This window comes from Perissodus microlepis, chromosome 2 (assembly GCF_051167445.1).
Source record: "Perissodus microlepis isolate ML-2025 ecotype Zambia chromosome 2, ASM5116744v1, whole genome shotgun sequence".
NCBI classification, from domain to species: domain Eukaryota; kingdom Metazoa; phylum Chordata; class Actinopteri; order Cichliformes; family Cichlidae; genus Perissodus; species Perissodus microlepis.
The window spans coordinates 11,863,394-11,881,285 of NC_140462.1; the positions used below are offsets into that span (position 1 = coordinate 11,863,394).

At 41.4% G+C, this 17,892-nt stretch overlaps 1 protein-coding gene across 8 annotated transcripts in view; it reads left to right on the top strand.

Moving 5' to 3' along the window:
• Positions 1 to 17,892, top strand: part of LOC146392385 (protocadherin gamma-C5-like) — a 308,150-nt gene that overhangs the window by 16,137 nt on the left and 274,121 nt on the right. The window contains exon 1 of one of the 8 annotated variants that reach the window (XM_084946795.1): positions 3,481 to 6,054. The exons of 3 other annotated variants lie outside the window; for them this stretch is intronic. In XM_084946795.1, coding sequence (XP_084802921.1) covers positions 3,670 to 6,054 — 2,385 coding nt within the window. In that variant the 5' untranslated portion in view covers positions 3,481 to 3,669. Of the gene's footprint in view, positions 1 to 3,480; positions 6,055 to 11,392; positions 13,970 to 15,089; positions 17,740 to 17,892 lie in introns of those variants that run through there. 4 more of the 8 variants (XM_084946934.1, XM_084946764.1, XM_084946808.1 and 1 more) reach the window with 4 other exon arrangements.

Genomic DNA, 17,892 nt, shown 5'->3' on the forward strand with positions numbered 1-17,892 from the left:
GACATAAATGACAACTCTCCACAATTCAAAGATCATTTAATTGAAATGGAAATAAGCGAGTTAGCAGAAAGGGGAAGTCGATTTCCAATAGAGCAGGCCCATGACGCAGATATAGGTCAAAATGCTGTGCAAAGGTACATCTTACAAAAGAACAACCATTTCATTTTATCAGTTGACAACAACAACGTCGATCTTGTACTGGAAAATAAACTCGATCGAGAAAAGCAAAAGGAGATTAATTTACTCATCACAGCTTTGGACGGTGGATCTCCTCAGAGATCAGGTACCGTAGTCATACACGTCACTGTACTGGATGCTAATGATAACGCCCCAGTGTTCAGTCAGGCCGTTTATAAAGCAAGTCTGACTGAAAACTGTCCTTTAGATACAACAGTGATTAAAGTCAGTGCCACAGATGCAGATGAAGGAGTGAATGGAGATGTAACGTATGACTTCGGTCATATATCTGACAACGATGATAAAGTTTTCTCTATTAATCCTAAAACTGGAGAAATTAAAGTGTGTGGTTTGATTGACTATGAAGAAAAAAGTTCTTTTGAAATGAAAGTGCAGGCTAAAGATGGTTTAGGGTTAACATCTTATGCCAAAGTGTTAATAGATGTTATTGATAATAATGACAACTCGCCAGATATATACCTGAAGTCACTGTCAAATCCCATTCATGAGAATGTGCCACCTGGTACAGAGGTGGGCATCATTAACGTGCAGGACAAAGACTCTGAGAATAACGGGCAGGTCCGCTGCTCCATCCAGCAGGGTGTCCCCTTTAAGTTGGTTCCTTCTATTAAAAACTATTATTCTCTGGTGACTACGGGACAACTGGACCGCGAACTAGTGTCTGATTACAACATTACAATCACTGCCACTGACGAGGGCTCTCCACCTCTGTCGTCGACTAAAAGTGTTCAGTTATCTGTAGCTGACATCAACGACAACCCACCTGTGTTTGAGGAGCAGTCGTACAGCGCATATATGAGTGAGAATAACAAACCGGGCTCCACTTTATGTTCCGTTAGTGCTCGAGACCCCGACTGGAGACAGAACGGTACAGTGGTTTATTCTCTGTTAGCTGGTGAGGTGAACGGTGCCCCGGTGTCCTCCTATCTGTCTGTGAACGGAGACACGGGTGTGATCCACGCTGTGAGGTCGTTTGATTATGAACAGTTCAGGACCTTCAAAGTCCACGTGATGGCCAGAGACAACGGTTCTCCTCCTCTCAGCAGCAACGTGACCGTGAGTGTGTTCATCTCAGATGTGAATGACAACTCTCCTCAGATCCTGTACCCCTCCCCAGAGGGCAACTCCTTCATGACCGAGCTGGTCCCCAAAGCTGCACACGGAGGCTCTCTGGTGTCCAAAGTGATCGCGGTGGACGCGGACTCCGGACAGAACGCCTGGCTGTCCTATCAAATAGTCAAATCCACTGATCCGGGACTTTTTACCATTGGTGTTCACAGCGGAGAGATCAGGACACAGCGGGACATTTCTGAATCTGACAGCATGAAACAGAACCTTGTAGTGGCAGTGAAAGATAACGGACAGCCCTCTCTGTCTGCCACCTGTTCCATGTATTTACTAATTTCTGATAACTTGGCTGAGGTGCCAGAACTGAAAGATCTGTCTTATGATGAGAAGAATTCCAAACTGACCTCTTATCTGATCATCGCGCTGGTGTCTGTGTCCACCTTTTTTCTGACTTTCATCATCATCATCCTGGGTTTAAAGTTTTGTCGCAGGAGAAAGCCCAGACTGTTGTTTGACGGAGCAGTTGCCATCCCCAGCGGTTATCTCCCTCCTAATTACGCAGATGTTGATGGCACAGGAACTTTACGCAGCGCTTACAATTATGATGCGTACCTGACCACAGGTTCAAGAACCAGTGACTTTAAGTTTGTGACATCATACAATGACAACACGCTGCCTGTTGACCAGACTCTGAAGAAAAGTCCATCAGACTTTGCTGATCCATTTGATACTCTGGGTCAATCTATTGAGGTAAGACACTCACAAATCTTTCTTCTGGTTCCTACACTTTTTGTTGTGTTTCTTTTTCTTTTTTTTTAAATTTATTTGTAAGACCGTTATTTATGTCTTTATCTTGCACAGGTAGTATTGTCGTTTACTATGAATTGCTTATCACATGATGAAAACTTTCATTCAGAAATACCGTACGGCATGCTGATCTCGACTATTTTTCTGTTTTTCTTTACTTATCGTGTAACTTACATCTTAGTTTGTTATTTGCGGGTGCTATTTTACGTGATTTTGTATATTGTTGTTATGTGTTTTTCTGGGTCCTTGTGTCAAAAAGATTTAATGAAATAACTCACTCTTTAGCAAACTATACCGTATAAAACAATGCGGACTTATGCTATGGTTAACTTATTGTAATTGTTTGCTTTTATCAAAATAACTGATTCACACTATTGAAGAGCACGTGGCTGCGCGTATAGCAGAAACACATTTTGTATCTTTGCGTGGTTGGTCCTGCCAAATCTCAAATTAACTGTCTTTGGTGCTGAAATATTCCTCAGGGCCCCAGAGACCCACTCACTGTAATTGTTCTCTCTCCCTCTCTCTGTCTCCCTGTCTTTCCCTCTCTCGCGCGCGCACTCTCTCTATAGTTGTGCTCTTTCATTTAAATCGACGTCATTTCTAGTAATTGTCTGCGACCATTGATATTATTAATAATATTGATAATAATTATAATAGACATTCGTGTTGTTACTTACTGAATTCTTTTTATTTTGCCGAGCTCAGCTCTGAATATGAAGTAGTCAGGTATACCATTTTACATTTGAGTTTTATTTTTAACCTGGTAATAGCGTAGGTAAAACAGTCTTAACAGAATTTTCTGTCAGGTTTATCTATGTGACCTTCAAAATAATAGCAATATCTACATACAACAGTTTGTTTTTCATTTCTTCTTCCTTTGACAAAGATGAAGAAACACTAGAACGTTCGGCCCGCAAATCAAATGCTCTTCAGTTCAGTTGTGTTCTGTGAACGAAGAACACAAGATGTGTTATATGATGAGCCTGTTTATAGGTTATGTGCCTGAGGTAAACGAATGACATTTTATCACATACAGCACATGTGTGTAGACATTTCTTGTTTGCCACTATATACACTCGTTAATTGCTTGTAGTTACAAACTGATTATAAAATGGTTACTGGGGAGGTACTTGTTACTGTTCTTCATGCACAAGTGGTATGATGTTCCTTGTCATCAGTAAATCGTGAAACACAATTTTTTTTTTTTTAGTTAGCGTTCGGCGATTTCTAGTAGTTTTGGTGTTTTCAATAAGCTTGTGTTTTGAAACACCAATTCAAAGTTTATTTAACGATAAGTGAACATGACTTGTGTTTTCAGACATCGACAAACATATTTAATCACCTAGTGTGAGGATAAAAGGCAACTCGTGGTGTCGCTGTTGGCTGATAGCACACTGACACACACCACTCCACCCACTGCTACTACACAGATGTCGACTGTAATTCCCTGAGAACCAGTTACGTTTGCAGACATGTTTCTCCGTGTTTCATCGTGATATTACACTTTGGATTGTTGAATCGTTTACGAATCTAGTTGTTGTTTTTGCTCTGGAAAGTGCATCAGAAGCACTGCGGTCACGTTTTTGTATCAGGATGGGAGACAAAGGATTTTCAGGGTTAAGACTGATTCTCCGGTCTGCTTTGTTTGTTGTAACGCTGCGCCTGGTTTATGGGGACCTGAGTTACTCTATTCCAGAAGAAATGAAACGAGACTATGTCATTGGAAACGTCGCGAAGGACCTCAGTGTTAATTTTGGAACCTTAGCTTCACGACAAGCCCGTGTTGATTTTGAAGGATCTCGGAAAAGGTACTGTGAAATTAATATGAGAACCGGAGATTTGATCACATCGGAGAGAATTGACAGGGAAAGCCTTTGCGGGAAGAAACCTTCTTGTGTTTTAAAAGTAGATCTGGTGTTAGAAAATCCTTTGGAGCTTCACCATGTAAGTCTGCATATTCAAGATGTGAACGACAATGCACCGCAATTTAACGAAAATTTGATAAGAATGGAAATAAGCGAGTCAGCAGAGAAGGGTAACCGCTTCTCAATTGAAGAGGCCCATGACGCAGATATTGGTGAAAATGCTGTGCAAAGATACAGCCTACATAAGAACGACAACTTTATTCTGGCTGTTGATAGCAATAGAGTTGAACTTGTTCTACAGAACAAACTTGATCGAGAGAAACAAAAGGAAATTAATTTACTCCTCACAGCTTTGGACGGTGGATCTCCTCAGAGATCCGGTACCGTAGCCATACACGTCACTGTGCTGGATGCTAATGATAACGCCCCAGAGTTCAGCCAGGCCGTTTATAAAGCCAGTCTGCCTGAAAACTGTCCTTTAGATACAACAGTGATTAACGTCAGTGCCACAGATGCAGACGAAGGAGTGAATGGAGATGTAGCATATCAGTTTGGCCATGTGTCTGACAACGACATAAATGTATTTTCCATTGATTCCAAAACGGGAGAAATTAAAGTAACTGGTGTAATTGACTATGAAGAAAGAAGTTTTTTTGAAATGAGGGTAAAAGCCAAAGATGGTTTAGGACTAACATCTTATGCTAGAGTTTTAATAGATGTGACTGATGTAAATGATAATACACCATTTATATACCTGAAGACACTGTCAAATCCCATACCTGAGAATGTGCCACCTGGTACAGAGGTGGGCATCATTAACGTACAGGACAGAGACTCTGAATATAATGGACAGGTCCGCTGCTCCATCCAGCAGGGTGTCCCCTTTAAATTGGTTACGTCTATTAAAAACTATTATTCTCTGGTGACCACAGGGCAACTGGACCGCGAACTAGTGTCTGATTACAACATTACAATCATTGCCACTGACGAGGGCTCTCCACCTCTGTCCTCTTCTAAAAGTATTCAGTTATCTGTAGCTGACATCAACGACAACTCACCTGTGTTTGAGGAACAGTCGTACAGCGCATATGTGAGTGAGAATAACAAACCTGGCTCCACTTTATGTTCCGTTAGTGCTCGAGACCCCGACTGGAGACAGAACGGTACAGTGGTTTATTCTCTGTTAGCTGGTGAGGTGAACGGTGCCCCGGTGTCCTCCTATCTGTCTGTGAACGGAGACACGGGTGTGATCCACGCTGTGAGGTCGTTTGATTATGAACAGTTCAGGAGTTTTAAAGTCCACGTGATGGCCAGAGACAACGGTTCTCCTCCCCTCAGCAGCAACGTGACCATGAGTGTGTTCATCTCAGATGTGAATGACAACTCTCCTCAGATCCTGTACCCCTCCCCGGAGGGCAACTCCTTCATGACCGAGCTGGTCCCCAAAGCTGCACACGGAGGCTCTCTGGTGTCCAAAGTGATCGCGGTGGACGCAGACTCCGGACAGAACGCCTGGCTGTCCTATCAAATAGTCAAATCCACTGATCCAGGACTTTTTACCATTGGTGTCCACAGCGGAGAGATCAGGACACAGCGGGACATTTCTGAATCTGACAGCATGAAACAGAACCTTGTAGTGGCAGTGAAAGATAACGGACAGCCCTCTCTGTCTGCCACCTGTTCCATGTATTTACTTATTTCTGATAACTTGGCTGAGGTGCCAGAACTGAAGGATCTGTCTTATAATGAGAACAATTCCAAACTGACCTCTTATCTGATCATCGCGCTGGTGTCTGTGTCCACGTTTTTTCTGACTTTCATCATCATCATCCTGGGTTTGAGGTTTTGTCGCAGGAGAAAGCCCAGACTGTTGTTTGATGGAGCAGTTGCCATCCCCAGCGGTTATCTCCCTCCTAATTACGCAGATGTTGATGGCACAGGAACTTTACGCAGCACTTACAATTATGAAGCATACCTGACCACAGGTTCAAGAACCAGTGACTTTAAGTTTGTGACATCATACAATGACAACACGCTGCCTGCTGACCAGACTCTGAAGAAAAGTCCATCAGACTTTGCTGATCCATTTGAAGATCTCGATACTTCAATAGAGGTAGGATTCTGAAATAACCCTGTTATCAAAATTGCAGTTTTTTGTTATGTCTTTAAGTTTTTACATTTATAGTATTGTCTTTGAAGTCCATCAGATTTTGCTGATGCATTTGAAGAATCAGATGTGTCTCTAGAGGTATGACTTATTTACTGGCGTTAAATTTATAAATCTGTTGGGGGGGATAAATTTGCACCTTAACCAATCAAACTTTCTTGTATAGATATTCGGAATGTTTTTTAGGTTTATAATTCCATATATTTTATTTCATTTAATATTAATGAAAACAGTCATATCGTAGTCAGATACTGCCTTAGTAGAAACAGTGTCCTTAAATATATTTTTATGTCACTATCATGCATTTTAATTTTATCTTCTCAACTATGAACTTCAGCACGTGTATTAGAAGCTGCAATTCATTGCATAATAGAAAGATTTAGGGGAATGATAATTAAGAAAAAAAACATTTGGCTATAGAAATGGAAAAAGAATTGACTTTATTTGTCAGGTTTTCCTTTTTCCAAGTCCAGAATTAGAAATGAACTTTTTTCCATTTGAAAGGATGTATTAACCATATAATGCCAGAGAGAGACTCCAAAGTGATGGAGTCTTTCTCTGGCATTATATGGTTAGTAAAAGTTAGTAATAGATATCAAAAGCACAAAATTTTATGCAGAAGATATTGCTGATATATGAACTATCATAATTCAGATTGACATGTTGAAGTTCAAATTGCTGTTTGTTTGGTATTCTGAGGTTCTTAACTTAACAAATTAAAAAACAACAAAGTAACAAACACTCACCTTGCCATGGACTTCATAACCTTCCACCAGGTTGAAAAAGTGCCATCACCCTGTCCTTTAGAGATTCACTTACAGTACAAGAATGCTTGCTGTCTTTAAAATCTGCGGTATTATTCAGACGGTAATTCTCAATAGTAATCATGGGTTATTTCCTTTCCAAGGAGGTTACATTTGCCTGTACTGATAAATGGACCCTCACGAATTAGGAAAACACTTGATTAAGCTCAATATTGTCATTCATTTTATTTCTCTGATGAATATTTGCCCTGGCTTGTGATTTTTCTTATTGCATAATTCAGTTTGTGGATGCTATTTAAAGCTTCTTAATTTGATTTTTCATGTTTTTATACTTCTTACTCTACCCGAAGATGAGTGCTTATGTTTGTATTTACTCTACTTATGCATTTTCCATTTTTTTAGGGAGAATGCGCACCAGTGAAATGGTAATTGAACGTGGACGTTACTGGGACTACTAATTTTCTTTAGTAATGAATGTTTTTACCAGTGAAAAATGTTGCCTACCCAGATCGGTATTAAAATATAAATTGACAATACGTTTAGCTGTAACCCCCCCCCCCCCCCCCCTTTTTTTTTTTTTAAAGTAGTGTGCTGTGTGTGCTGTGGTCATAAAGGAAACCAATGCGTTGTCTGCAAGTTAGATATTTCACGTGCAGACAACGCATTTGAACTCAGAGAGTCGCTGTTTACCAGCAGTGGAAACATACCTCCACCCATAGCTCTTGGTTTGTTAGTGTTAATGCAGTCTTGTCATTGTCAAACTGTCCCTTTGGGTGTGCTTTTGTCCACCATTCTCTGGAAATATTTTTCGATTATAACTGATGTGAAAAGAGCGCACTTGTTTTCGCACTGATACAGTTTGGACTGTTAAACGTTTTCGAGTGTTTTTCTTTGTATTTTTTGTCCAAAGATGGCACACAGTAGAAATTCGGTGGCGGGCCTGCTATACAGCTTTGCTTTCTTTCTTCAATCCTTTCACTTCGGCTATGGAGATGTGAGCTATTCTTTTCCCGAGGAAATGAAGACCGGATCTGTCATAGGAAATGTAGCAAGGGACCTCGGACTGAACGTGGGGGAATTATCTGTTCGAAAGGCCCGCATTGACAGCGATCTGAACCGTAAACGGTATTGTGACATAAATCCAAGCACTGGCGATTTAATTGTAGCTGAGAGGATTGATAGAGAGGCTCTTTGTGGCGAAAAGGCATCTTGCATCCTCAAATCTGAATTGGTCTTAGAGGCGCCACTTGTGTTACATCAAATTTCATTACAAATACAAGATATCAATGACAATCAACCTGTTTTTGCGAAAGATGAAATAAAAATAGAAATCAATGAATTGGCTGTAAAGGGATCCCGTTTCCGTATTTTGGAAGCACACGATCTCGATATTGGACAAAACGCTGTTCAAAGATATGTGTTGCAGACTAACAGTTATCTAGTGCTGAAAATGCAGACTAAATTAGATGGAGGCAGATTTGCTGAACTAGTGTTGCAAAAGGAATTAGATCGCGAGGAACAGCGGGAATTCCGATTACTGCTTACTGCATTGGATGGGGGCAGTCCTAAAAGAAGTGGCACGACTACCGTGCATGTAATTGTCTTAGACGCTAACGATAACGCTCCGGTTTTTAGTCAAGCTGTGTATAAAGCCAGTCTTCCTGAAAATTCTCCTTTATATACTGTAGTGGTTAAAGTGGCTGCAACTGATGCAGATGAAGGTCTAAATGGTAAGGTGACTTATGAGCTGAGTCGTATATCAGAGACTGGTAGAAGAGCATTTGATTTAAATCACATCACAGGAGAAATAAAGGTAATCGGACCTTTGGATTTTGAAGAAGAGTCCGTTTATGAAATGCGTGTAGATGCTAAAGACGGATATGGTCTTACCTCAGACTCAAAAGTAATAATTGAGCTGTCAGATGTAAATGACAACCCACCTGGCATTAGTTTAAAATCACTATCTAACTCCATACCCGAGAACGCGTCACCTGGTACAGAGGTGGGAATCATTAACGTGCAGGACAAAGACTCTGAGAATAACGGACAGGTCCGCTGCTCCATCCAGCAGGGTGTCCCCTTTAAGTTGGTTCCTTCTATTAAAAACTATTATTCTCTGGTGACCACAGGACAACTGGACCGTGAACTAGTATCTGATTACAACATTACAATCACTGCCACTGACGAGGGCTCTCCACCTCTGTCCTCCTCTAAAAGTGTTCAGTTATCTGTAGCTGACATCAACGACAACCCACCTGTGTTTGAGGAACAGTCGTACAGCGCATATGTGAGTGAGAATAACAAACCTGGCTCCACTTTATGTTCCGTTAGTGCTCGAGACCCCGACTGGAGACAGAACGGTACAGTGGTTTATTCTCTGTTAGCTGGTGAGGTGAACGGTGCCCCGGTGTCCTCATATCTGTCTGTGAACGGAGAAACGGGTGTGATCCACGCTGTGAGGTCGTTTGATTACGAACAGTTCAGGAGTTTTAAAGTCCACGTGATGGCCAGAGACAACGGTTCTCCTCCCCTCAGCAGCAACGTGACCGTGAGTGTGTTCATCTCAGATATGAATGACAACTCTCCTCAGATCCTGTACCCCTCCCCAGAGGGCAACTCCTTCATGACCGAGCTGGTCCCCAAAGCTGCACACGGAGGCTCTCTGGTGTCCAAAGTGATCGCGGTGGACTCAGACTCAGGACAGAACGCCTGGCTGTCCTATCAAATTGTCAAATCCACTGATCCGGGACTTTTTACCATTGGTGTCCACAGCGGAGAGATCAGGACACAGCGGGACATTTCTGAATCTGACAGCATGAAACAGAACCTTGTAGTGGCAGTGAAAGATAACGGACAGCCCTCTCTGTCTGCCACCTGTTCCATGTATTTACTTATTTCTGATAACTTGGCTGAGGTGCCAGAACTGAAGGATCTGTCTTTTAATGAGAGCAGTTCCAAACTGACCTCTTATCTGATCATCGCGCTGGTGTCTGTGTCCACGTTTTTCCTGACTTTCATCATCATCATCCTGGGTTTGAGATTTTGTCGCAGGAGAAAGCCCAGACTGTTGTTTGACGGAGCAGTTGCCATCCCCAGCGGTTATCTCCCTCCTAATTACACAGATGTTGATGGCACAGGAACTTTACGCAGCGCTTACAATTATGACGCGTACCTGACCACAGGTTCAAGAACCAGTGACTTTAAGTTTGTGACATCGTACAATGACAACACGCTGCCTGCTGACCAGACTCTGAAGAAAAGTCCATCAGACTTTGCTGAAATGTTTGATAATCCAGATGAGTCTGTAGAGGTAGGACACTTTTTTTAAAAAAAATAATCTAATTTAACGTTGCAGTGTAATGTTATGCACTTCAGCTACTTTCTTCTCAGTTTTTTAATCTTTTAGAGGTGTTGATTCATAGGAAGGCATTCACTGGCACGCATTTTCTTGATATTCCTTTTTTCGGCACAGCCCTTTTCAAGTGACTGATGTGCACGTTTTGTTTCCAAATGTCACTAGTTATGCAGTTATTTTACTGGCTTTTGCCATTTTAGAAAATATTAAATGATTAAAAAAATATTTTACGATTATTACTTGTCTGCAACTTGTTGAATTATAACTTTAGTCATGTTTAAGAGAAAATTGTCAGTCATCACAAATTGACATTCTGAAATACTGAGTGGTCAATAACATTTATCAATTTAATTATCAGTTAATTCTCTGTAGGACAGTGTGCCTAATAAGTCCATTGCTTGCTATTAGATGTGAAGTTCCACTAGCCAGTTTGATATTTTGAATGTAATTCGTGTAATCACGAGGTCGTTAAACTTGTACTTGTGCTACAGATGAAATGTTTTAAAAATAATTTTAGTACATTTATAGAAACTGTTGTTAAGTGGTGTTTACTAACTACGTTTAACACACGTCACATTTACTTAATTGATGGAAAAATAAACAAATTCTCTCTCAAATTTCAAGAACACTTAGAATATTGATTCGTTTTGTCCGTGTAAATTGTGTGTCTGCTGCAAACGCCTATTAGATGTTGTAGTTCCAGGCGTTTTTTAATCATCAAACAATAGACTAAATAAAATTATTATTCTTTTATTCTTCGTTAAAATGTCTTTCACTCATTTTCTATGCCTTATGATTAAACACCCTGTTTTTTTCTTTTGCGGCACTTTAGATTCTCCAATAAATATTCGTTTTCTAAAAATATAGGACTAGTTTTATTTTAATGTGTTTTTTGAAAAGTCCATCATGTTGTCACTTTCAGAAAACGTAAATGAGGGATGTATGTATGTCTTTTCCTCACCCTTGAAGCGCTGTCTGTGGTGCTGAATGAAACTTTGCGCTTTTTTGTACTTTAACACAAAATCAAAGTCCAAACATGCAGGAAAAATCGGTTTCTTTTGGGAATTAAAATTGGCAACAAAACGATTACGGTGGTCGTTGTGGCTGTAACTGTGGCATTTTATACTAGCTTATAACATGTTTATTTGTAATATCTCAAATTAACTCACAGCGTCGCTGCTCACTAGCAGATATGAAGAGGTTCAATTCCCCACCCACTACCAACGAAGATATTAGTCTAAAACTAGAGCTACCATTGTTGTAGTCGCGGTATACGCTGTTTTGTTATCACTTTGTGTAATATTCCCAGCGGAAGGGGCATTTTTATATTCGTGTCTTTTTTGGGTGAAAAATGGCCCTAAAAAGACAAGCCTCGCTCTGTTTTGTGTTCGGCTTTGCTCTGTTTTTCGAGATAACCGCTGCGGACCTTAGCTATTCTGCACCGGAGGAGATGAGACCGGGATCCATTGTTGGGAATATTGCCAAGGATCTCGGCCTGGAAGTAGCAAAATTGTTCACTCGTAAAGCCCGGATTGATACAGAGGAAAACTACCAACATTACTGCGACATTGACCTCAAGACTGGAAATTTTGTCATCAGGGAGAAGATTGACAGGGAGGAGCTGTGCGGGGAGAGGCTTTCGTGCATGCTTAAATTTGAATTAGTCGTGGAGAGCCCTTTGGAGCTGCACCGTATTTCACTGCTTATTCTGGATGTAAACGACAATTCACCAGTTTTCCCCAAAGATACAGTTAAGTTGGAAATAAGAGAATCAGCAGATAAAGGAGCTCGATACCGCGTCAATGAAGCACATGATGTAGATATTGGGCAGAACGCAGTCAAACAATACAGTTTACAAAAGAATGACCATTTTGTTTTATCTGTTCGAGAAGATGCTGATGGGACTAAGAGCATCGAGCTGGTGCTAGATAAAGAGCTAGACCGCGAAAAGGAGCACGATTTAAATTTTATCCTGACTGCAGTCGATGGTGGAAATCCACAGAGGTCAGGAAGTGCCGTTATATACGTTACTGTGTTGGATGCTAACGATAACGCGCCAGTGTTTGACCAGGCCGTTTACAAAGCCAATCTACCTGAAAATTCAAATCTTAACACTTTAGTTGTAATTGTAAGCGCAACTGATGCAGATGAGGGAGTGAACGGAGAGGTGTCGTACGAATTTAATCGCATCACAGAAAGAGCTAAAAAGGTTTTTTCACTGGACAGTAAAACAGGAGAGATAAAGGTCACAGGAATGCTTGATTTTGAGACAAATTCAAAATATGAGATGCGTATAGAGGCCAAAGATGGTTATGGGCTTTCATCCGACGCTAAAGTAATGATCGATATCACCGATGTTAATGACAATGCACCAGTAATATATATAAAGTCATTGATAAACCCCGCTGCAGAGAACGTGCCACCTGGTACAGAGGTGGGCATCATTAACGTGCAGGACAGAGACTCTGAGAATAACGGACAGGTCCGCTGCTCCATCCAGCAGGGTTTCCCCTTTAAGTTGGTTCCTTCTATTAAAAACTATTATTCTCTGGTGACCACAGGACAACTGGACCGTGAACTAGTGTCTGATTACAACATTACAATCACTGCCACTGACGAGGGCTCTCCACCTCTGTCCTCCTCTAAAAGTGTTCAGTTATCTGTAGCTGACATCAACGACAACCCACCTGTGTTTGAGGAACAGTCGTACAGCGCATATGTGAGTGAGAATAACAAACCGGGCTCCACTTTATGTTCCGTTAGTGCTCGAGACCCCGACTGGAGACAGAACGGTACAGTGGTTTATTCTCTGTTAGCTGGTGAGGTGAACGGTGCCCCGGTGTCCTCCTATCTGTCTGTGAACGGAGACACGGGTGTGATCCACGCTGTGAGGTCGTTTGATTATGAACAGTTCAGGAGTTTTAAAGTCCACGTGATGGCCAGAGACAACGGTTCTCCTCCCCTCAGCAGCAACGTGACCGTGAGTGTGTTCATCTCAGATGTGAATGACAACTCTCCTCAGATCCTGTACCCCTCCCCAGAGGGCAACTCATTCATGACCGAGCTGGTCCCCAAAGCTGCACACGGAGGCTCTCTGGTGTCCAAAGTGATCGCGGTGGACGCAGACTCCGGACAGAATGCCTGGCTGTCCTATCAAATTGTCAAATCCACTGATCCGGGACTTTTTACCATTGGTGTCCACAGCGGAGAGATCAGGACACAGCGGGACATTTCTGAATCTGACAGCACGAAACAGAACCTTGTAGTGGCAGTGAAAGATAACGGACAGCCCTCTCTGTCTGCCACCTGTTCCATGTATTTACTTATTTCTGATAACTTGGCTGAGGTGCCAGAACTGAAGGATCTGTCTTATAATGAGAGCAATTCCAAACTGACCTCTTATCTGATCATCGCGCTGGTGTCTGTGTCCACCTTTTTTCTGACTTTCATCATCATCATCCTGGGTTTGAGGTTTTGTCGCAGGAGAAAGCCCAGACTGTTGTTTGACGGAGCAGTTGCCATCCCCAGCGGTTATCTCCCTCCTAATTACGCAGATGTTGATGGCACAGGAACTTTACGCAGCACTTACAATTATGACGCGTACCTGACCACAGGTTCAAGAACCAGTGATTTTAAGTTTGTGACATCATACAATGACAACACGCTGCCCGCTGATCAGACTCTGAAGAAAAGTCCATCAGATTTTCTCGAGGCTTTTGGGGAGTCTGACGACCCTCCCCAGGTAAGAAAAGACTGAAATAAGCATTTTTTGACAAACGTGTGATGTCAATCTCTACATGGTATTAGCCAATTTTGAGCAAACGTCTATTTCAGTTACAGATTTTTTTAATGCTATTATATCAACTGTTCTTAACTAACATTTATGAAATGAAAACCTTTAGCTCACACCCCATTCACAATTAACTTGCCAGAACATATTGTCAGAAAATATTCAACCATTATTATTATATTTTAAATCTTCTTCTGCACTATATTTTATTTTTTTAATCAAGTCTCAAGCTACGTGGCAGAGGTTGTAAATGAAATTGTCGCCAGTGACACTTGATTTGTCTTTTACAGCTGAAGTTTCACAGTTAGCCCTGTTTTAAAAACTGACTGCTCCCATGTTCCATTCAGAAATTACTAATTACTACTTATTAGAATTTGTTTTGTATTTGCTTTCTGTATATTTTATGTTATAACTTATCACATTTTACAACAATAGAATGCAGATCTTAAAGATGTATAGTACTGTCTTATGAGCATAAATAAGTTTTTCTGCAATCAACCCTTATTTCTTTTCTATCAGATCAGTTTTCTTTTAGGCGTTGTTGCTCCACTGGCATCAATTTACTGATTTATCTAATAACTTAGTATGTTATATGTCAATCAGAAATAAAAAATAATATCATTTAAAATGTTGTAACATACTGACAAAGATTGTATTTTTCTTTTATACAAACTGAGCGTAAGGACTCGTTTGAGTAGACTCTGTCCATGGTGCTGAATACATAGAAGGCAACCATACGGAAAGTAGTTTGGAGACAAATTTTACATGCTGCTATTTTCATTAAAATGTACTTGCAGAGAAAATGTTAAGTTTAATCGTAGTTTAAACTAAATAACACAATATTGCAATTTTGTAGATAAATGCAAAATACTGCGTTCACTGGCGTTAAAACAACGTTATAAGTGTGCACTGCAACATGGTTTTACTTACTTCCATCACAGCACTTAACAGATTCTTTGATCCTAGCAGAAACTGTGGCTGTAGTTACTTGCTTTAATGAAATTAATACAATTTAATATATTAAGGTGCTTAATTGTGTTTATATGGGAAATAGTTGCATGACGTCATTAACCTGTCAATCTGGTATTTTACCAGATGTTCTGTCTGAAATGAACACATCGTGTCGCTGTCTACCAGATTACTTTGAAACATTGTAACGTCAACGCCATCGTCTCCGACCATTGTTCCTGCGCTTTGTGTTGGAAGGAACCATTGGATTGCAGTGCTGATTTCTGTATTTGGATTTGTTTAATTCACTCCATCGCAAACGCGTTCGAGAGGTGAACTAACTCCGTTGTATCTTTTCTTTGCTGGCGGATGTTTCTGTTTTTGTAATTATGGAATACGGTGGATTTTTAGAGTCTGGCCTGATTACCCTCTTTGTCGTCTGTATACTTGCGCTGCAATCCGTGTGTACTGAAGTAAGCTATTCTATCCAAGAGGAGCTGAAACCAGGAACTGTCTTTGGAAATATAGCTAAGGATCTCGGTCTGGATATTACTACATTGTCATCTCGCAAGGCCCGTGTTGACGCAGAAGGCGATAACGAACGATTTTGTGCCGTTAGTTTACAAACGGGAGATTTGAGCGTTGCCGAGCAGCTTGACAGAGAGAGTCTTTGTGGCACGAAACCGTCATGCATTTTAATCCAGGAACTTGTACTGGAGAATCCTTTAGAACTACATCGTATAAATCTACACGTTCAAGATATAAACGACAACTCTCCACAATTCAAAAGAAATTCAATTAAAATGGAAATAAGTGAGTCAGCAGAAAAGGGGACTCGTTTCCGAATAGAGGGCGCGCACGATGCGGATATAGGCAAAAATTCTGTTCAGAGGTACAGTCTACAAAAAAATGATAACTTTATTTTAATGGTTGATGCAAACAACGTCGAGCTTGTTCTTGATCACAAACTCGACAGAGAAACACAGCGAGAGATTAATTTACCTCTCACAGCTGTTGATGGTGGTTCACCACAGAGATCAAGCACTGTTATGATACATGTCACCGTACTGGATGCTAATGATAATGCTCCAGTATTCAGCCAAGCCGTCTATAAAGCCAGCATACCCGAAAACTCTCCTCTTAATACTGTAGTGGTTAGAGTCAGCGCTACAGATGCTGATGAGGGAGTGAATGGCGAGGTGTCCTATGACTTTGGCCATGTATCAGATATCGATGAAAAGGTGTTTTCTATTGATTTTAAAACTGGCGAAATCAGAGTAATTGGTACAACTGATTTTGAGAAAAAGAATGCATTTGAACTGCCAGTCATAGCCAATGACGGTCTGGGATTAAGTTCGTCTTCAAAAGTTTACATAGAGCTAACTGATGAAAATGATAACGCCCCTGTAGTTTATTTAAAATCACTGTCTAATCCCATACCCGAGAACGCGCCAACTGGTACAGAGGTGGGCATCATTAACGTGCAGGACAGAGACTCTGAGAATAACCGACAGGTCCGCTGCTCCATCCAGCAGGGTGTCCCCTTTAAGTTGGTTCCTTCTATTAAAAACTATTATTCTCTGGTGAGCACAGGACAACTGGACCGCGAACTAGTGTCTGATTACAACATTACAATCACTGCCACTGACGAGGGCTCTCCACCTCTATCATCCTCTAAAAGTGTTCAGTTATCTGTAGCTGACATCAACGACAACCCACCTGTGTTTGAGGAACAGTCGTACAGCGCATATGTGAGTGAGAATAACAAACCGGGCTCCACTTTATGTTCCGTTAGTGCTCGAGACCCCGACTGGAGACAGAACGGTACAGTGGTTTATTCTCTGTTAGCTGGTGAGGTGAACGGTGCCCCGGTGTCCTCCTATCTGTCTGTGAACGGAGACACGGGTGTGATCCACGCTGTGAGGTCGTTTGATTATGAACAGTTCAGGAGTTTTAAAGTCCACGTGATGGCCAGAGACAACGGTTCTCCTCCTCTCAGCAGCAACGTGACCGTGAGTGTGTTCATCTCAGATGTGAATGACAACTCTCCTCAGATCCTATACCCCTCCCCAGAGGGCAACTCCTTCATGACCGAGCTGGTCCCCAAAGCTGCACACGGAGGCTCTCTGGTGTCCAAAGTGATCGCGGTGGACTCAGACTCCGGACAGAACGCCTGGCTGTCCTATCAAATAGTCAAATCCACTGATCCGGGACTTTTTACTATTGGTGTCCACAGCGGAGAGATCAGGACACAGCGGGACATTTCTGAATCTGACAGCATGAAACAGAACCTTGTAGTGGCAGTGAAAGATAACGGACAGCCCTCTCTGTCTGCCACCTGTTCCATGTATTTACTTATTTCTGATAACTTGGCTGAGGTGCCAGAACTGAAGGATCTGTCTTTTAATGAGAGCAGTTCCAAACTGACCTCTTATCTGATCATCTCGCTGGTGTCTGTGTCCACGTTTTTTCTGACTTTCATCATCATCATCCTGGGTTTGAGATTTTGTCGCAGGAGGAAGCCCAGACTGTTGTTTGACGGAGCAGTTGCCATCCCCAGCGGTTATCTCCCTCCTAATTACGCAGATGTTGATGGCACAGGAACTTTACGCAGCGCTTACAATTATGACGCGTACCTGACCACAGGTTCAAGAACCAGTGACTTTAAGTTTGTGACATCATACAATGAGAACACGCTGCCTGCTGACCAGACTCTGAAGAAAAGTCCATCAGACTTTGCTGAAATGTTTGATAATCCAGATGAGTCTGTAGAGGTAGGACACTTTTTTTTTTAAAATAATCTAATTTAACGTTGCAGTGTAATGTTATGCACTTCAGCTACTTTCTTCTCAGTTTTTAAATCTTTTAGAGGTGTTGATTTATAGGAAGGCATTCACTGGCACGCATTTTCTTGATATTCCATTTTT